The 22,806-nt window shown below is 35.2% G+C and overlaps 2 protein-coding genes across 2 annotated transcripts in view; one reads left to right on the forward strand and one right to left on the reverse strand.

Annotated features, from left to right (window-relative positions):
* Positions 1 to 1,104: 1,104 nt before the first annotated feature.
* Positions 1,105 to 11,097, reverse strand: LOC126825282 (lysoplasmalogenase-like protein TMEM86A). Its single transcript, XM_050554874.2, has 2 exons — positions 10,975 to 11,097; positions 1,105 to 5,695 (listed from the first exon to the last, which is right to left on the reverse strand). The coding sequence occupies exons 1-2, from the start codon at positions 10,993 to 10,995 to the stop codon at positions 5,003 to 5,005; spliced, it is 714 nt and encodes a 237-aa protein (XP_050410831.1). The 5' UTR covers positions 10,996 to 11,097; the 3' UTR covers positions 1,105 to 5,002.
* A 4,949-nt stretch (positions 11,098 to 16,046) lies between these two features.
* Positions 16,047 to 22,806, forward strand: part of LOC126825250 (ankyrin repeat and SAM domain-containing protein 1A) — a 120,037-nt gene continuing 113,277 nt past the window's right edge. Inside the window, exons 1-2 of the mRNA XM_050554822.1 lie at positions 16,047 to 16,265; positions 16,931 to 16,945. Of these exons, the coding sequence (XP_050410779.1) occupies positions 16,141 to 16,265; positions 16,931 to 16,945 (140 nt within the window). The 5' untranslated portion in view covers positions 16,047 to 16,140. The remainder of the gene's footprint in view (positions 16,266 to 16,930; positions 16,946 to 22,806) is intronic.

Here is a 22,806-nt window from a genome sequence, read left to right on the forward strand (position 1 = left end):
TAGAGGGCTATTATTATCAAGACTAATATGTTTATCAATGTAGCTATTCACAGACAAATCAAATTAAAGGAGACATATGAGATATATATTTCAGGGAATCAAGCTGGTTGATTCTGTGTAGAGGGTTGTAAGAACCTTTTATTTCAGTTTCAAGACACTATCTGAAGCTTTGTAATATGTTATCAATGAAATAGCAATGACCAGTTATCCAGTGGATTTGGATATCGGCTTTGTGACTGGCAATCACCCTGTTTCTGGATATAACTCAGACATGTGTCCAGTTACAACTACTGGTAGCAGATATACCATTGTTTCGTGTTGTTTTCCAAGGGCCAATATAATTTTGCACCTTATTCCTGGTTTTAAAAGCCTACAGGATTGAATAGTTAAGTTTATCAGGCCTTTCAATGAAAATAAACCCAGACACAGACTCTATAAGAGTTATGTAACAAACTGTTCTGGTGATTATTTCCAAACATCTCAATATTTTGACCTGAAACTTTCAAACTGAATGAATAGGTCATTTTCTCATTATATTTACACACTTTAAACCAACCTCTTTTTCTGAGATATAGTTACAGTGGTTGCTGGAAATATGATTCATTTAACACATTTATTCATTGTTTTACAGTTCTTCAAGTATATTTTACATACAGTGCTAACCTTAATCATAAACCCGTCTTCATTAGCCCAATCGGTGCAGAACAGTAGGATGTTAAACTCCAATTCATTTCATTGGAAACATAAATACAGTTCTGCACCAGTCAAATGATGACTTACATGTAAGGGAGACAACTGAGTGATATCAAATTACATGTATCACATGTAATTTGCAGTGGCACAGAGAGGACATAATATTGTAATGAACAAATTATAAGTTATCAATACCACGAAAAACAGAAAATCAAATTGGTATGGCCAGGGCCGTAACTGGGGATGAGGGGTGCATTTGACACCCTTCAAAAAGTTTCGCCCCCCCCCACCCCCCTGTGAAAAAATTGTCGATACCATAAAAACAATAGATATACATGTACATTGTCCGTGAATTTTACAGCACCCTCTGAAAATCCTCCCCCACGACGCCCCCCTCCCCCCCCCCCCCACTCTGAGCTAGTTACAGCCCTGGGTATGGCTGAGCTAGTTACGGCCCTGGGTATGGCCTCATTATGAAGTGTAGAGGAACAGAGTTGATAAATGGACTGAGTTGATTAATAGATAATCTCATACACATATATTAGGTTTTTTCTACTATAAGCATTAGAGGAAATATTTATCCTGAGTGATAAACAAACTTAAATTAAATCCTAATCTGTCTGATTGTACAAATTACATGCAATATACAACAATGAAAAAAACTAAAATAAGGACATACTAATTTGGATGTTTGTTTTTCAGGATCACCTACAAAAATTTTACATATCAAGACCCCAAAGAACCAAAAATTAAACTAATGGAGATGCTATTAATTCCAGACAATAACTTTTAATATTCATTTTCTTAACCATAAACCTGTAATTCTATTCCTGTATTTTAGTTTACCAAGTAGTTTGAAATAATTTGATGAAATGCACTTAAAATGGTATAAATAAAACATGACGTTGATTACTAGTAGACAACATGTATATGAGACAAAAAATATTTAAATAAATATACATCTCAATTTGACTTAATATATCACACTAATTAGAGGAAATCTTAATATAAAACCCTTTATAGAATTTAATACTGAACATAACCACTAGATGTATTGAAAATGTATGGACATTACCGGTATAAACCACCTGCTTATACATTTAATAAGCATGGATGCCATTAATTAAGCTAGACATATATTTAAATTCTTTAAATAACATCTAGAGGCATGGTTAACTATGCATAATAAAACATAAAACAAGGTACATGTATATATGGATATAACTACTTCTCTATATTCATCATTAACTTGAAAACGTGATCTGTATGTATTACGAAAATCGTTATTAAATAATACAAAAGTAGTTATATCCATATATACCTTGTGTTGTGGTCTGTTATGAATATATTTATATGTCCAAACATTTTTATCTTTAAAGAGGAAATAATACTCTCATGTAATCATATTTGGTCTAGTCTTATTTCAAATTTCAACTGTCAAGGGTTCTTTAACGTGCACTCTAATGTATACACAGGGCCTCGTTTTTTTGGACCATCCGAACGACCATATTTTATCTTTTGCCAGGCCCTCGGCCCTACACCATTGACAGAGGGGGAACCACGTCTGAAAATCCCAATGAACTTTTTCTCGAACAACACTGGGATCGAACTCAGGACATCAAGGTTAGCGAGCCAACGCCCTACTCACTGAGCAACTGTGATGTCCCATTAACATATCACCATTCTGATGGTACATTTACCTACTGATCACCAAAGTATGATTTCCTCTTTAGTTAATTAATTAAACAGGTCTGTCGACTAATCAATTTATAGATATTTCATTTATACACAACAACATTTATAATTAATAAATAAATATACATAACCAAACGGTTGACCAATATAATAAATCCATAATTTAAATAATGTTCATTTTCTAATGCCATTTATACAAATTCAAATTGTGAATATTAGGGAAATGAAGCATGAAAGAATGTTTATGTATTAGATAGCAACTATTTTCCAGGTTGTTATTTGAAATAGATTGCTATGTGACTTACACATGACACAAACTATAAAGTTTATCGCGGAGTATCCACCTCTGCTTACTTTGTGTACGCGAAATTCAAAGCATGTGGTCTAATGACTTTACAGAAGGCTGATACGTGGAAACAGCCACCTAAAACATCAATAGTTACTATAAGGGAGATACAGTCTGGAGTTGTGGAAATAAAGACAGAACAAATATATACACAAATATGATTAAATGCTGATCAAAAATACCTCCCCAAATCCTATTTACAATTATTACTGAATTATCTTCCCACAAAGAACTCATTCATTATATTCCAATTGATAATTAATATACAGGTACAAGTAGAATATTTACAGACCAAATATCACTGGTCTACCATTATTTACATGTATATCTTAATTCTTTGGTTTTAATAAATCTAATATATCCCGAATATTATCTATTACAGTTACAAAATTACAGATCTATATTTTATTTCTTTTTTTATACTTTCGATGGCCTCCACTACATCAGGTTACGTCAGGGGTCATCCCAGAGGCTTTTGGCCCCATGGCGTCAGACATTTGATTAACTAAGCAGCGTTTATGTTTCTAGTGGAATACCCACAGTTCCATGTACTGCATGCCAAGAACTAGTCACAACAGACCGTTTCATTGGCTAATTCGTCTAAATCCTAGTGTAGTAAAGACAAGTAAAACGAAATTTTGAACTATAAAAAATAAAACGGAATAGCATCTGCATTTAAATCAGACTGCAAAATTAAACAGAATGGACAATTTTTTATATAGTTTTTACATATGACTAAACAGGCAAATGTAGGATTTTTAACCCTAAACCCGATCAGCTAGAACCTATTTAACCTCTGTGACTGGAAGGTCAGACAACTGAATTGTATTAGAAAGACTCAACATTCGACGCCCTTGGATAAAAACTAAGTCAGTTTTGAAGGAAATAGTCTACAAAATCCTCGCGCAAAAACTACGTCAAATACGTTTTTGAGGAAATATATAAATCATGGAACAGAGAAATTTCCAATTAGCAAAAGTCAAATTTGTTTTTGAGGAATTATATAATTTTTTAAATCGAGACATTTCCAATATCCAATTAGTAAACGACGCAACTATTATAATAGGTTGATGTGCGTACAGTGTTTCCGGAAACAAATCCAGTACGAAAGGATAGATCAGAGCCCATTTCAATATCCTTTCCCTTAACGAGATTCAGCACAGGACAATTAGAATCTACTTATGGAATCAAAGTAAAGAGAAATAATAAGAAAGATAACTGAACTTTGTTTGTCCATGTTAAACTGTTAATTAGACATTAATTAACTTATCCAGACCATAATCAACTCTTGATGGCATTGGATACCCAAGATATCAACTAGATTAGAACTGTTCTCCATTTAAAAATGGGAAACCGAGGCTAAGTCTCAAATATACCAGTGCCCTTGTTACTACAATTCACACAACTTGTCAAATCTACTAACAGTTATAACTTGGCATAAAATGAAGTAATTTGAATGAAATTTTCAACATATTGATTTTACATTATCTACATGTATATTTGAACTATTATAGCAAGAATGGCCAACTCTTTATTTAAATCTTACATAATGTATCTTTAGGAGAATTTGTGTTATATATAATATAAACAATATTTGGAGAGAAGAACATACAGATGTGAGATGCCTACATGTTTTAAACCCCTCTCTTCAATTAAGAGATAGCAATAATTCCTGAATGTACATCAGTAATGTTTACCATCAATCTCACAAATTAACTGGGAAACTTGCTCCAGGGCTGATTTTCTCTTTATATCACATAATGGAAAACTCTAAATATGGAAACACATTTTGCAATAATTATCTCAATATCTCTATAATCAATTTATACATTTTAATGTATAAATTGATTATAGAGATATTTAAAAACATATATAGCTGGGATATAGAATTTGGTTGGTTTTAAGTTAGCACACTTCACTGATAAACATCTAGTTCCATTCAAGTATTATACACATATAAGCCGTCATTTAATAATACATGTACACGTACAATACAATCATCTGTATCTTAAAGTTCTGCCATATCACTTTTGTGGAAGCAGATGTTAAAGAACTAAGATACTCAAAGTTCCAAGTTCAACTAATATCTGTCATATAACTGAACCGCCAGTGTCCTTGGTTGTATTCTTGGAGAAGGTCATATTAAACAATAAGCACTTCTAAATGTTTCAACAAGTTTGTCTCAACTTTGAATTCTATCATATCTGTTTAACAAATATGTAAACACAGTAAATACAGAGTTGATTTACATATATAGGATCATTATGTTCAAACTTTCTTTTTCAACAGTTCATCCACTTGACTGTCAACTACAGATAATGAGATGCCGACTTGAGCCGCATAATACGTAGACATGATTATCACATGTGAGAAAGGAACAGGAGTGACAAATTTATCAATAGCAATCGTAAGATCCGATATCATGAATAATATAGCCCCAGCACATCCACATAGCTTGGTCCAAGTCCATAAATCATCAAAAAACTGGACTCGAGCCACCGATCTCCATGCCATGGTACTGATTAAAGCGACGTACAGACCTACGATGTAGCTCAATACAACATCCTTGATGCCATCTTTGATGTATGAATACACGATACATCCTAGAACCAGGAAGACTGTCCCAGCATATGGGTTAAATGGACGCCAACCGAATGCTCGAGAATAATATATCTGTGCGATGGCAAACATCAAAATACCCAGTTCAAAATACTGTTTCTTGTAGACTAGAAAAGCATCACCCAGAGCCGAGAAAAATAATCCAATGAGAATATGTCTGGCGTAACGATAGTATTCGTTTAAACTCATTCCGTGTAAAAGAACGAATAATATGAGTGATATGATTGGTAGACATTTTACTATACAGTAGAATATAGATGGGTGTGACTCTTCTCCAAATAATACAAAAAATATTGAGACTGTCTTAAAGAATGGCACCAACTTCGGCCCAACACTCTTCAACTGAAATGATAAAAATATATTTTTGATTAATTTTAAGCATGTTAATGGCAAAATGTATAATACAATGGGGTTTAAAAATAACCTCCTACTTTTCTGCACTGACTGGGATAATGAAGACGGTTATACGCCATACAGTAAGTTATAAGGGTAATTTTGTATGGACAGAGGAGCTACATATACGACCTACATGCACTCTTGTTTCGAATTCCAATTGTCATGGGTTCTTTTGACACTTGACCTCGGTTTTCCATCCCATCCAAACAACATTGTCCTTGTTAGGTTGTACCTCCTAAACCACTGACATGAGTCAACGCGCCAGGACCACCAAATCCTGAGGAACTTTTTCATGCAACAGCAATACTAGGAGCAAACAAGAGACCTGTCTTTCTAATTTATCATTAATTGAAAGCTGGATAGGGTAAGGATTAAAATGGTAAAAGCATTTAGTTTTCTGCACTTAAACCTATTGTCACCACGGTCCGATTAATATACATTCTTATTAGAATACTCGTTAAGAGGACTATGCTCTAAGATGTTATATCAGTGTTAAGGTGACCCATAATTAATTCAACCATAGAAAGGTAATTATAGGGTTTTGATAGACCGTGGTGACACTATTATTTGAAATAATGGTACGCCAGCATCAAAGGATGATGTCACATCTGTATTTTAACTGGGAAGATATAAAGGTATGCTGCACTGAATAAAAACCACATGATGTTAGTCATGTGACCTCAATACTAATCACAAGCGATCATAAGATGATTACCCATCTCACCAACCCCTAATACTTCACCCTTATTGCATACACCAGGGTTTTCTCAGTGAGAGATTTCTACTTTTGTGTGGGAAGAGAGCAAATGTGCTAAGGCAATGGGTATTTGAAATATTGGTGGGCGTATATGCTTTTGAATTTTTATTTCTATTACCGGTATTGAAAATAAAATACATGTATGAGTCAACCGTAACAACACTGTCATGTTGCACATTTTGTAGATTCGTAGACTATATAGAAACCTGTTTATAGACACTAGATGCGTCATGTCAGCCACGTGGAACACATTCATGAGATCAAAAATGATTGTCTTCATTAGCCTGGTTGGTGCAGTAGAGTTAAACCATTTTGTTTCACTACTGACATTACATTTATTAAAGATGTTTATTTTTACTGTATTGTTAAAGTTGAATAATTTTGGTACCCTTTTAAATATTTACTCAGTACTGACTACTTACTGTACATACATGCAGGTGGGTAGTTGGAAAATGTCAAAGTAATCAGTGATGTCAAAAAGGTTGAGAAAACCTTTACATAGATTATATAATATATTACTGCAAATAATATTTTAGAGATAGAAATGGTATTTAATATCCACAAAATGCAAAATAATTTATTTTGGAGACTAACATTAATATGGTAGACCTACATGTACATGTACATATATATATAATTCCCTCAATTGCCCCCACCCTGCCATGTCCCAACCCTGCCCTGCCCCAACCCCCTTTGCTGGCTTCTATCACATAACCAATATCTATTGGTCTTTATGTGATTCTAAAAGATTACCTTTTGAATTTCCCTACAGAGTTATATTAATAAATTTGTTTATATATCCGAAAAAGAAAAATGTTAATATTTATTTAATTGCGTGAACTTACAATACATTTATACATTTCTTATTTTATTAATAACTCTGTTTACTTCATCCTAGCAGTAGGCTATAATAAGTTTATTTATATCTCTCATAAAATTATAGTCGGTTCACTAAACTTTTAAAGGGAATCAGTGACCTATATCTATGTAACAAGCATTGTAATCACATGGTTATGATATCAGCAAACATGCTATTTATGGACAATAGCCCGAAAACCCACTCAATAATTTTACATAGGAAATAAAATATAACCAGGTGTTTATCAGGTGGAGGAAACTGGAGGACCCGGATAAAACCCACGAGGTTGGACAGGGACCCTACTCAGTGTCATGTACGACCAGGGGAATCGAAACCACGCCAGTTGACTCAATGACAGACCTTATGATACAGCACGCAAGCGCTAACCATTTGGCCATTCAACCCCCCCGTGAATCCGGGAATATTCAGCAGCGATAATATATTGTCGATATAGGTACATGTAGGAATGAAAATTGAACATTTTCGCATGTTTTTATGAGGTTGGGGAGATCGGAACCAAATGTTGATATTAGCAATACAAACATCAACTTATTTCTGTTAATGATTGAGAGGGTAAGAGAGGAGAGAGAAATGGGGTTTAACGTCCACTCGACACAAACTAGGTCATTTTGGGACTAACATATGGTTTTAATTTTATTTCAATAATTTGCTTGCACGTAGGGATCTTTAGCAGTGGGAGGAAACCGGAGGACCCGGAGAAAACCCACGCGGTTGGACAGGCACCCCTACTCCTTGTCACGTACAACCGGGGATTCGAAACCACGCCAGTTGACTCAATGACAGGCCTTATGATACAGCGTGCACGTGCTAACCATTCGGCCATCCAACCCCCCTGATTGAGAGGGTAAGACTTATTTGTAAAAAAAGCTATATGTATTTAGTCATACATGTATATCATGACAGTTAGATCAAGTGTTTTGATTAAAGTTTGCTGGCTGCACTCAAGCATCTCATTATAAAGGAAATTTATCTGATCAGTGTCGTTTAGATCTTAAGGTATTCCTTTGTAGACTAGGCCACCTAACTAAGATTATATTAGCTATTTTACAACTGAGACAAAACACTGTATTTCACATGTACAATACAATAATATGTGTTTTCTTTTTGCTATAAAACCATAGACTAAAAATATAATGCTACACAAATAATTTTACAAGTTGTTTTAAAATTAACACACAAACGGCTCTATGGTATTTAAATAAAGAGACAGAATACTGTAACCATGTAGGTTGGCTGGTATGTGTATAAATGTACATGTAATATGTATATAAAAACCACAATTATTTTAATACAATGCTGGGTTTTATTCATGATTAAACAAGAGATTGTATCTCTAACAGATGCTATGATAAGTGAGTGACTTGTGAATATGTACTACAAATCAGTGTTATTAACATCTTCACAGATTGAGCACACATGTAATTTATTATAAACATAGCTTCATGCCAATAAATATCATAAAACATTTCTTTTGTTAGGACTAACAGCCAACCTGTTACATCATTACAGAACAATAACTTCATTAAACAAGTGGTTCATGGCCATGTAAATGTGTACCATAGTGGCGTGGTGTAGATTCCCTGTTTGAATGTGACAAGGAGTAGGGTCATATGTCCAACCTCGTGGGTTTTCTCCAGGTCTTCCAGTTTCCTCCCACTTCTAAAGACCCCTCTACACAAGCGATTAATGAAATAAATTTAAAACAAAATATTAGTTCTGAAATGATCCCCCGCTTTTAGAGATTCAACTTCCACATTATTTTCGTTTACAAGAGATTTAAAGGACCTAATCGCTAACATTTGGGACCTAGAAATTGACACAAGTGGGTCGCAACTCACATAATACTGTTATATGAATATATATAAACTGATATACATTCAATGGTTTCCGTTTTTACTCTAATTTCAAATCAGTTATGTTCCGCGAAATAAGCCAGCAATCTCAATCGAATGCAAATTTCTAGCGCCTGGGTATTCCAGTCTACATACGCCGTTTGGTTTGGTGCAATATGTCTAGCCTCGTTCCTCGAGTCTCTTGCTAGAACTGGGGCTGAAACGCATTATGGTACACAATTCGTGTACCAATGGTAAAATCTTTATTTTGTCTTAAATATTGGATATCAGAAGCCCATCTTTTTCCGGTAAGATCACAGCATCAATGTTGATTTAAATTGACAAATAATTTGTGTTTTCAATGTTGAAGATTTTGGATGATATTGAGTTAGAGACTTAGCTACTTTAAATAAAACCCTTCAAATAACTGACCCTGTTTACTGTAGTTTAACTCTTTATTTTATTACACAGGTGAAAGTTATTTATGGAAATTATTTTAATTATATTCAAGCAGAAATGAAATGTAGTTTAACGTCCTACTGTTCTGCTCCGAGCTGGGCTAATGAAGACAAGATATATTCAAGCAGTATAATATGTTGACTTGTCAGGCTTTGTTTTGATCAGTACTTTTTTGGACTCAATACACATTCTTCTGAGCTTATTATTAGAAATGAATTGTGATGATATATACAACATGTAGATTAGGCAGTATATAATACAAATGATACAAAATATACACAGGGTATCAGCTGTGTCCTATCTAAAAATAGAAATAACACAAATAGCCTTGTATATTAGCTTGTAGCCTGGGGTCATTTGGAATTATGTATCATTTTACCTTTAGCATTTCCTATCCCAAATAGGTTACCTTAATTATATCACAATTTCATCATCATCGTGGTATGACCTACTGGTGAAGACTAAGAATAACACTTCACAGGTGATTACACTAATAAATAATTAATAACGTGTAAATGATAATTATTGATCTCGAGAAAGCCTTATCTGGAAAGCTACCAGGCATATAGATACATGTATAACCTTATAGGTAGTCATTTACAGCTTTCCAAAATTAATAGAATCCTATCAACATTGACAATATTTATTTGATAAATTTAAAGATCCCTTAAAGGCTTAAGAAAAGCGATTGTTGTCCTTCATCATGTCATGTTCATTTTAGGGAAGTATTAACCGTGTCTCAGTATCACAATATAAAAAAAAACCAGTCCACAAATTCCAACTGGCTGACATATTATATTACTTGGGTTATTTAAATCAAATCAACTCTAAAAACTGATTCCCTCCTTTATTTCTTTTTACCAAAGGTCAAAGCATAACTGATGGGATTGCCCGAATTGTCAGTGAAAGAAATGGGTCAGTCACATGCTCCTGTTTACAGTGCGACTTACACAGTTAAATAGATTTTCACAAGACACTGAAACAGTTTTATTCTCTCATTTTTCTGTTTATTTGATTGTTGGGAAAATTTTCCAAATATTGTTAACATTGCTCGAGCAGATTCATATGTGTCACACGTGAAGTAGAAGAAAATCACTTATTTACGACCTACAGAAAATTATCATATCGCCAACAGCTTAGCGAGCCTCCACAATTCGACCATCTTTCTTTGTCCGGAAAAAATATTCGTGAATTCTGTACCCCTTTCGACATAATTTAATACGCAAATGTTTGTTTTTGTACTAAAGAATGTGCTTATTATTAAAAACAAAAGGTAATATGTTTGCAAAATACTTACAACTGACAATGGCTTCGTCATCTTTGCAATCAAGATTCATACGTCCTTTCACCAGCACGTTTTCAACTCTCCTGGCTTGTTTACATCAGTATGCTATTTTAAGACTACTGTGACGTCACATGAAAACTGTATTAAAACATTTGATTGGCTTCATCCATTCTTATCACCCAATCATGCATAAGATTATAAAATAACCAGAAAAATAATTATGCATAAATTTTGCGCATGGGAATTTGACATTTTCTTTACTATCAAAACAGCTGGTTGACCTCATGTGAAAATCTTTCGTCACTAATGTTCTAAAAGCTATTATGTTTGTCTTAAAACGTGCTTCCCGAGTAAAATATTTGCTACTGTGCCAACAAATCATGTGTTATTAATATGAAACAGCTACACAATAAAGCATTAGAATGATAAATTATGGATTAATTTAAATTATGTTTTTAATGGATTAGTCTCCCTTGAACGTACAATTTATTCAGTCACTAAAATACATTTAATAAAAGGGATGCAGCACCGCACGCAAGGAACACACGTTGGGGGTAATGGCTACAATTCTAAAATAGCAATTTGAAGTTTCCTTTTTCACGCCAAGCTTCATTCTATTTCTAGACTTCTTTAAAGAAATATTATTCTTAAACGCAAATTGTTTTTTTTTTTATATATAGACGGACACAATTATGAACCACCTAGCTAATACATATTACATGTAACAGACATTTTTAGTTTCACATACATACAGGGGCTGATAGAAACCTTTCATGGTAAAAATCAGAGAAGAATTTCACTAGGGGAGTGTCTTAGACCTATGTTTATGCTGTTTTTCGCAGTCATATCCTATACCTTCTGTTTTCTACTTATTAGTAAGTATATACAGTAAGTGGACAATATAACACGCTCTGAAAACTTCAGCACCCACCTTCTCCTTCCCGTTTCGTTCGTTCTTGGTGTTTAACGTCTGCTTCCACATAAGTGATATCGCAGACAAGACATAGGAGAGCCGAAGCTGATTCCTGTTTTTTAGAATATGATTTTGCAATCTTTCCATTTGGCCTTAGGCCATGGATTTGGTTAATTGGGAAGTTCTTCCCTTTATTTAATATAAAACATATCGTTTGGTAGATGATCTCGTCTGCTTCTGGATTGGTAGATGTCATCGTTTTAGTGTTTAGGTGCCAGGCCCGTCTTATCGTGGCCTCCCCTTACTATCCCACTCTCTGGGTTTGGTATCAGTTTTTTTTTGCGGAATAGTGTTTAGGTGCCGAGTTCGTCTGACCGTAACTCCCCCTTACTCCACTATCCTGCTAGTTTGGTAGATGTCATCTTTGTGGGGTTTGTGTTTAGGTGCCAGGCCCGTCTTATCGTGACCTCTCCTTACTCCACTATCCCACTCTGTAGGTTTGGTGTCTGTTTTTGGTGGAATAGTGTTTAGATGCCGAGTCCGTCTGATCGTGACTCCCCCTTACTCCACTATCCTGCCAGTTTGGTATAAATCCCCTATATATGTAGTTTAGTGTTTAGATGCCGGGCCCGTCTAACCGTGACCCCCTCTTACTTCACTATTCTACTTTGTCCAACTGTGTCCATTAGGGCGTGGATTTGTTCGAAGATTTGCAGTTTCAGATCTGGTCTCGGGAAGAGTATAGGTTCTTAGTGTTGAATGGTATGTTGTTGGTCTCCATTGTTCTCACTAGTTCCCTTCTCTCCTCCTCGTATACCTCGCAGTCTACCAGGACATGGTTTACACTCAATCTAATATAATACTGAAATCTAATACACATAAAACACGGAATCTTACATATTATACCTTTAATACACAAAAACATTCAATCGAAACCCCGACCTCGGGGACTGTACTTAACAAGGAAGAAGTTTGGCGACATGTAGGTTCATATACGGTGATTAATCCAGTCGTTTCCGATATCATCGAAATGTCCTTTGATTATAAAAATATAATCAAAACAGCGAATCAAAGGCATGAAAAAAAAAGAACACATATTTTTTCTCCATATTTTATATCTCCTCTATTGTCGATCAGTGATTCATACCTTATAACGTCCCTGTCCTAATAAAATACATTGCATACACGCGAGAGAGAGAGAGAGAGAGAGAGACGGGGTTAAAGTCCACTTGATACAACTACGTTATTTTGGGACTAACATATGGTTCACTTTTATCTCAATAATTCGCTTGCGCGTAGGGGACTCTAGAAGTAGGAGGAAACCGGATAACCAAGGGAAAACCCACGAGGTTGGACAGGCGATCCTACTCCTTGCCACGTTCAAGCGGGGAATCGAAACCACGCCACTTGACTCAATGACAGACCTTGTGATATTATGCGCACGCGTTAAACCACGAGACCGCCAATCAACACTAAATTTTATATAAAAGTCTCAAGTTAAATATTATATAACCTAAATAATTTACTTGCTAGAAATCAGAAAATCAAAACGGAGCTCTTCATATTACGCCTGTATCAGGCTGCAGTCCGTGGTGGGGTTGACGGGACAAAGAAACGCAACATTTTTGCGTTGTTAGCGGTCAACTTAACAGGTTCAAGGGCGCTTAAAACCCTTGCTACGCCACTGTACCATCGCCCCTAAATACGCATAGCCTCTGTATTGAACTATTTAAGGTGATTTTGTATATCTTATTCATTATTATGAAAATAAAGCTCTAATAAGATTAGGCCTATATAATATATGATTTGTTCGATGGGGTGAGAATCTGCGTTCCTACGGATTTTCATATCCATAGAGAAAGCCAATGTTGAGAAAATAGTGTGTTCGTGTGTCCACAGACTAATCGAAAAATGGACTTCTACTTTCTCGTCTTTCCTTACACAAATTCCATCGTCATTACTTGACATAACAGCAGCTAAAATCAGTTTAATATTCAAAGATGTTCCCGTAATATAGTTTAAAGGAGCTAAGCTTCTAACCCAATATTAAAAATTAAAAACACAAATTAAAATTCAATATTTGTCTATTCCGATCAATCTTGTCGTGAAAATAATATCCAATATTTAAGACATAATGATCATTTTAAAATCAGCGCACGAGTCGTGTATTTCTATGATTTCGGACGCCATTTGTAATGAACAATGCAAAACATATTTTACAAAATACGAAACTAATTAGTAAAGGCTGATTCACAAACGACAAAATAGTAATTGAAAAAAGAAACGTTTAGAACAGATTAAAGCGGGCGTAAAGGACTGTCGGTCAATTTGGACTGTTCAAGATATTCACCAAACTTAACAATAAAATTTCAAAAATTGAATAGAATCTCTTTCTATACATTCATATAACATTATTGTGTGCTTTTAGAACCATTTTCGTCTAATTTAAGGTTCCAAAGCATATATCATACGCCCTTTAAATAACCCAAAACCTTTCGTACAAACCGTTTCATTTTTAATCAAATTTACACGCTGGTTCTGCCGTCACGAGGGAAACGATCTGTAGCGGTAAATAAACAAACCAGCAGCGCGTGCTATAATAACTACTGTTTGTGCTCCGTGGACACGTGGATATAGGTGAATACACAATACACCGGTCATTAGAACAGAGTGGATTATTGGGGGAACCGAAAAGTATGAGATTATATATCACATTCCATATCGATCCATTGCCAATTTCAGAATAATAACCTGTTCGTGTTGGATTAGACCAGTGATTCCCGAAGCCAGGGATGGGGGGGGGGGGGGCGGTAGTTCAGTGAGTAAAAGAGAGAGAGAGAGAGAGAGAGAGAGAGAGACGGTGGTTCAGAGAGAGAGAGTTTAATGTCCACTAGACACAAACTAGGTCATTTCGGGACTATCATATGGTTCAATTTTATTTCAATAATTTGCTTGCGCTAGGGGTCTTTAGCAGTAGGAGGAAACCGGAGGAAACCCACGGGGTGACAGGCGATCCTACACTCCTTGTCACGTACAACCGCGGGAATCGAAACCACGCCAGTTGACTCATTGACAGACCTTATGATGCAACGCACACAAGCTAACCATTCACCCCCCCCCCCCCGCCCCCTCCACGTCCCTTGCTTCACATACAGGTAGACTCAGTCTCTAACATATATCTGTCTGCACTAATTACACATGGTTAAACCTCCTATATTTGTTGATAAAATTGAATTACACAAAGAGCACACACCGTCCTTATATATACAAACTTGTCGTTGCTCGTAAACATGTTGGAGCCAAGGTGGCATAGTGGGTAGGACGCTGTCTCGCTATCCTGGAGATCGCGGGTTCGATTCCGGTGTTGGCCGAGAAAGTTCTTCGGATTTTCCGCCATAGTTTCCCCTAGTAAGTGGTGCAGGACGGAGGGCTAGAAAGGACAACTGTCTAGTCGTTCAGATGGGACCAAAAATCATCCCGTGTACACATTGGCGAGGACGTAAAAAATACCTTGGCAGTTGGAATTCGATATAAGAGCTATAGCCTATAGGCTGTTGTGCCGCTGTCCGGGCAAAAATTCCCTCATAGCAAACTGTATGGCGTATGCCCGTCTTCATTAGCCCAGTAGAAGCCGAGCAGCAGGACGTTAAAACCCATTTCATTTCATAATCATGTTAATTTTACCGTGTCATTAATATGTGGTTTCAGAATTATCAAACAATGCTTACAAAAAGTACAGAAGTAATAAGATACTGTAAATTTACTGAGTGACATTTCGACATGGATTCTCAAATCAAGTAGTCACAATAAATAGACTTCACACATTTAAACTAAGAAACTATACAAATATCGTTTATTTATATATTTAACGCGTCATTGCACCTTTGTCTTTTTATAATAATATCGAAAAACAAAATTTTAATTTCAGTTATTTTTGTGACAATTTAAGCGGCCTTCACATTAGTTTACGTTATGCTGTTGTGTTTAGATTGTTCTGTGACGAACAAAGTACATGCGTAATGTCTGAAAAAATAATGTTTTTATTATGAGTTATTCATTTGAACACTGACCCATATTCCACCGTGCATTATCACGGTGACCGCACGACAAATTAATGACAACACTGTTTGACGTCTCGGGGTCATGACCCACTGAACTCTGTAGATGGCGCTGAAATAGCAATGGAGGAAGTGGAAAGTGTGGTAGCATAATGTAGTCCTCGTATAATTTTTGGAACTAGAATTCATGTTTTTTCTGACATAAGAATGGGCAGAGAACAAGATTTATTAGATGCCGCTAGAACTGGAAATGTGGCCGTCATAGAGAAGTTGTTGACAAACAGAACACGCAAATCATCAGGAGGCGGGGGCTTGACAAGTGCTCTGGCAAGGTAAATAACTAACACACAGTTCGATAATGCGTGTTCGGAACTGCGTGAGTAATATCAGAAACGTTCCCTTCGTGTGACGGAACATCATGCGTATCCTCTTTCTTAATACTAGAAATACCCGAAAATTGGTCTGTCGGTTAATTGTCTGTGTAAATACTGACGAGGAAGGTTGGTGTAGAATCGCATTTAATTGCAGGCTATATCATAATCATTAATGACACATTTCTATTCTGTTTGGTTTTTCAATTCAAAACAATTTCTCTTTTCACTCACAAATCTACATCCGCATTTTTTCACACAAAAAAGACAGGATTATACTTGATTTAAGAAACATTCACTATCTGTAAGCAAGGGTGGATTATATCTCAAACCGTTGGGTGTGGTCAGAGGGCCCATCAACCCCGACTGAAAAAAAAAAAAAAATGCCATTTTATATTATCATTTAAAAAAGAAATAAAACTGTTCTTCACAACCACTGAAAAATATAATGGTCTAAATCTGATGAGAAAGATGATCTATGAGTGGGGTGCTTGAAAGTTGAATCAAGCTAGACCTGTTGTTCCACCCCTGTCTGTATGCCTGTATTTAATTTGAACCGCCACCCCCCCCCCCCACCCTAACAAACCACTGCCCTGTTAAACTTTTAGTTGTGTTTATATTTTCAGAACTAGGAAACTCAGGTATGGGGAAGTCTTATAAGTTTAAGATATATTTTGTTTTTTTATTTCTTGGATTATTTTTCAATTCATATTATATTTATTATAAATTTTCTATTTCGTCAACATTTTCCCAAGACGATTAGACCTAAACTACACTACTTTAGAATAGTGCACCAATTTAAACTGATTTTAATATTTAGAGGGATCTTTTTTTTTAGAGTATTTAACTAATCTAATCTCATTTTAATAAAGGGTATATATAGATGACAATATATTAAAAGTCAAACTATTAATAAATTTGTTTTTAAACTAACCATAACCATTTTTTTTCATGGTGGGAGCCAATGTCGTACCCACTGGACACTGAGCCACCGTTGCTCCTATACCATACTGTATAGCGTATTCCTGTCTTTATTAACCCAGTTGGTAGAGAAAAGTAGAATGTTAACCCTTCTTTGAGTGGCATTTAGTAATTGAACAATAACATACTAAAAACTAATTATGGAATAACAATTACTGGTTTATTAACATACTCTTGTCTTTACGATGCAAATGATGTTAGTTAACCCCTTTTTATTTCAATTGAAAAACAGTATTTTTTATAATAAATAGAACTTCAAACTCCAGGGCTTTTTAAATTAAATCTTTGATTTAAACATGCATTATGCAAGAGCTAAATCTGCCTATTGCAGGTCTTTCTTTAGGCCTGAAATGTTTTCTAAAGTATTAATTAGACATTAATTAACTGATCCAGGCCTTAATCAACTCTCGATGGCATCAGATTTCTCCGATATTAAATAGATTAGAATGGTTCAGCGATACTTTGATTTAATCAAATATGGAGGACCGAGACATAGCTTCGATCAACCAGTACGGTGGTTGAAATTATTGCACATTTAAATTATTCATTTTACATCATCTACTTTTGAACTATTATAGCAAGAATGGCTAGTTCTTTATCTAAATCTTACATAATGTATCTTTAAGTAAAAAATAATTTATATCCAGATTTAGTTGTGGATTGTTTTGAGATGTGTTTTTTTGTTTTTGTCTACAATTAAAACTGTATGACCAGTCTTGAGATATGATCATTGATTTTGTCTTAATAATCAACGGTTATATAAATTAAAGCCAAAAGCTAACTAAACAAATGGACCACTGCATAATTTTTCAATCATAAAGAGAGGCTCATCACTTTATTTGTATACATTAAAATGCGCTTGTATATTGTAATCACCCTTGTCTGTTCGCCAGGTGTTCCGGCATCTACAATTACTTGTGGATGCTCCAGAGGCTTAAGTTGTAAAACTGTTCATGAGATGAAGAAGTATATTGATTTTCAGCAATTTTTAATAATTATTGTCAAGAGTTATGGGACTTGATCTGGTTACCTATATCAAGAGGGTTAACTCCTTTATTTATTGAGTAGGGTAATTAATTCGGATGTATCTGGAAATGACAGGTTCACATCAGTTTTCTTTCAGGAGTTTGAAAACAAATTTTGTTTAAGATATAATATGGAACACAGTTACTATTTTAATTAAAGCGACGTTTCGTTGAGGGTTCTCTCAACATTTTCAAGTAAATGATAATGAAAATGTGTGTGTGTGAAATAGCTTTATTTAACATCCGATTCCATGTGTGTGAAATAGCTTTATTTAATGTCCGCTTCCACCGAGGTGATATCGCTTCCAATGTACAGAAGCTTATATATACAAAAAACAACTAATTAACCATGAATCAATAGGGAAACCATTTAATATATTAAATCAAATCACCGATAAAGGAATAAGAGCTTATGAAACCATATACACAAAATATATAACAACTAATTATAGCCAATAAACCATTTTGAGGAAACCACTATTCGCTTTAATTAAGATAATAAATGTGTTCCAGTTCCATATTATGTTTTTGTGTTTATTACAGATGTCAATTGCTAAATGCGTCTCAAAGAAGATATAGGTACATGTAAAAGGTTTTGTTAACTGCGCTGTATATTTTGTTTTTTGTTATTAGGTAAAGTAAGGTTATATTGAATCATGTACAACCTGTTAAACATGATAATTGTCACTTATAATTATTATGATTAACATTACTGTCAAACAAGTTTAAAGTACTAATGAGTAATTTGTCATCATTATTTAGCATTTAATCAAATCGGTTGTTATACATGGTTATATATGGTCACCAAACCTATCCATGGGGCTCTTGAGGTTAAAGTTTAAATCTGGTTTACTTTAGATTTATAGAGAGAGAGACAGAAATAGGGCTTAGCTAGGTCATTTCGGGACTAACATGTTTTGATTTTATTTCAATAAAATGTGCATACTAGTCTTTAGCAGTGGGAGGAAATCGGAGGACCCAGAGAAATGAAATGAAATGAAATGGGGTTTAACGTCCTACTGTTCTGCTCCTATACTGGGCTAATGAAGATGGGCATACGCCATATAGTGTGCTATGAGGGAAATTTTGCCCGGGCAGTGGCACTAACGCCTACTCTTATATTGAATTCCAGTTGCCAAAGAATCTTTTACGTGCATTCCAATGTATACACGGGACCTCGTTTTTTTGTCTCATCCAAAGGACTAGACATCTGTCCTTGTCAGACCCTCCGTTCTGCACCACTGACAAGGGGAAACCACGTCTGAAAATCCAGTTGACTTTCTCGGCCAATGCAGGGATCGAACACCTGTCCTCCAGGCTAGCGAGCCAGCGTCTTAACCACCTAGCCATTGTGGCTCCGAAAGACCCGGAGAAAATCTACAAGGTTGGACATGCAACATTATTCTTTGTCAAAAACCACTTGACTCAACGACAGACCTTATGATCTAAAGCGGGCTCTCTAGACCACCCAACCCTCCTTTAAATTTATACACAGTGTTTATGTTCAAGAAAGTGCCTACATGTATCACTCGTCAACGACTTCTGATAATTACTGTCAGAGTTTTGTTACTTGAAAATTCCTGTGAACCCTCTTACCATTCTATTGACTTGAACTTTATACATAGTGTTTGAACAATGATTTCCAATAATAACTGATCAATTAACTGGTTAAATTTATCAGATCGATTTGATAAAGGTTAGAACTAGAAGTAGAAGCCAATCAAATTTTGATTATTCCTGATAGCTACTTCCTGGTTTGTAACGCTTGATAAATTTTCAGTGAATAAATAAGATGCGACAACCTTTGCAGAAGGCTCAGTTGTTACAGGCTATGTTTTGTTGCCTGGCAACTAATCTTATGAAATAATAATAAATCCACAAATATAAGCAAATGTTTATTCTGCATCTGAAAATGTCCAAAGATGTATTCTGGAGCAGTGGTGGCTCAGCGTGTAGGACGTTGGCTCGCTAACCTGGAGGTCCTGTCTGACGTAGTTCCCCCTTGCAAGCAGTGCAGAATAGAAGGTCTGGCAAGGGACAATGCATAGTCCTTCAGCTTGGAAAAAAAAAAGTCCCATGTACACACTGTCATGCATAGTTGGAATACAAAAAAAGAGTAGGCCTTAGTGCCGCTGTCCAGGCAAAATTTCTCTCACAGCCGGCTGTATCCCGTGATTCCTGTCTTCATTAGCCCAGATAGAGCAGAACAGTAGGAACGTTAAACCCCATTTCATTTCCAAAGATATATACTAGAATTTATCTTCACTGAGTCATATATTTTTCATGTAGTTCTGAGAATCGATATTGATTTTCATATTGATCATCATTCAGAAGATTGAAGATAGCCAACAAGGTGATGTCATGTGGAAATTTGAAAAGATTGGTGACGTAGTATATCATAGAAGTGTCTCGCACAAATATTTAAATAATGCATTAACATAGTTTTTCAGAGCTATTCACGAGAGAGTGAACAAAAAAATAGGGTTTAACATCCACTCAACACAAATTAGGTCATTTTGGGACTAATGTTCAATTTTATTTCAATAATTTGCTTGTACATAGGGGTGTTTAGCAGTGGGGGGAAATCAGAGGACCCGTAGAAAACCCATCAGGTTGGACAGACAGAGAGGCTAGAGTGCTATTTAAACTAATTTAATTAATGATGTAACGGTTCAAAATACTTCCTACAGGAGAAAAAAAACAACATTAAATTATTTAATAAGATATAAACAAACATATCAGGAAAAGTGCTTCAAAAACGATCCAACTTTTGAATTGAATAAAATATTGAAATGTTATTTGAATAATGACTTAAAATTAAATATTTGAATAGTAAAATCAGTGTTTGCTGTGAGTCAGCTTCACCTATACATGTATGTGTTGGGTAAATTTTTTTGATGGGTATCTTAATAATCTGATTGAATCCAATCATTTATGGGTGATTAGATAAAGAGCTGACACTTCTTGCTATAATAGTTGAAAAATAGATAAAGTAACTATAATATGCTGAAAATTTCAGTCGAAATTGCTCCCCTTTGAACAGAGATACATGTTAGCTTTTGAAGTTTAGGCTAGTCTCGATCATCATTACTTAAGTCAATACAATAAAAAATAAAGTCTCGATTATCCATTTTTATGTTAAATTATTTATCAAAAAATTTATTTCAATCCGCTAAATATCACAGGCTAGCAATGGCATCGAAAGTTGATTATGGTCTGGATAAGTTAATTAAAGATACATTATGGGAGATTCGATAACGAGTTGGCAGTTCTCACTATAATAGTTAAAAACTAGATAATGTAAAGGCAATTTGCTGAAAATTTCATTCAAATTGATCCACTATGAACTGAGAACAAAGCGATTGAATTTCCGCCTAGCCTTGATCATCATTACTTAAGTCAGTACGATAAACAGCATAGTCTCGATTATCCATTTAATCGTTAAATCGTGAAGGAAAGTTATGTTTTATATCGGCTCATAATCCACTAAAGATCGCAGGCTAACTATGCCATCTAGAGTAGATTATGGTCTGGATAGGTTAATTAATGTCTAATTAATAATTTAGATAACATTTCAGGCCTAAAGAAAGACCTGCAATAGACAGATTTAGCTCTTGCATAATGTATGTTTAATTAAATGTTTAATTATGATCAAATTAAGCACTGGTACATCTTATTGAGGATTAGTTAAATGGGTTTAACGTCCACTTGTCAACATAGGTTAGGACTAGGTCATTTCGAGACATATTGTACAATTTTATTTCAATGATTCGCTTGCACTTAGGGATCTTTTAGCAGTGGGAGGAAACCAGAGGATCTGGAGAAAACCCACAAGGTTGGACAGGTGATCCTGATCCTTGTCACTTACAAGCTTAGACTTGAAACCACACCACTGGACTCAGTAACAGACCTTTTGATCTAAAGCACACGTTAGACCACTAGACCACCCAACTATTCTAGCGTAGATAAGTTGAGAAACGTGAGAGTTAGGGATTAGGACAAGTAACGTTGATATCTTTGTTATAGTGGTATTAGTAATCATAGTTCAAGTACATGTACAATTTTCTTATTTTATTGAAGTAGTTGAAACAGGAAGAAATAAAATGGGATTTAACTTCCATGTTTTCTGAACTGATTGAGCTAATGAAGATGGGTAAACATCATACAGTGTGCTTTGAGGGAAATTTTGCCCGGATAGCGGCGCTACAGCCAACTTTAAATTTGTATTCCAACTGTCAAGGGTTCTTTTACATGCACACATTCTCGGGCAACACTGAGAGCAAACTCGAGACCTCCTGGTAAGCGGTCCAGCGTCTTAATCACAAACACACTCATTTTATTGAAGTATTTGAAACAGGAAATAATATTGAAGAGCAGTAATTCACAAAGATAAAGATTTTAGAGTTTGTTTAAATAGAAAATAAAGTGGTCTCTGGGGTTTTTTTTATCGTTTTTTTTTTATGATAATCTGTTTCCTGTTATTGAGTCATTGACTA

Source organism: Patella vulgata, chromosome 6 (assembly GCF_932274485.2).
Source record: "Patella vulgata chromosome 6, xgPatVulg1.2, whole genome shotgun sequence".
Lineage (NCBI taxonomy): Eukaryota > Metazoa > Mollusca > Gastropoda > Patellidae > Patella > Patella vulgata.

Excerpts from the sequence above, each read along its gene's own strand:
- LOC126825282 (XM_050554874.2), bottom strand. The coding sequence starts at position 10,995 with ATGACGAAGCCATTGTCAGTT. Across the intron at positions 5,696-10,974 it reads TGACGAAGCCATTGTCAGTT|TTGAAGAGTGTTGGGCCGAA; the intron begins GTAAGTATTTTG and ends TTATCATTTCAG.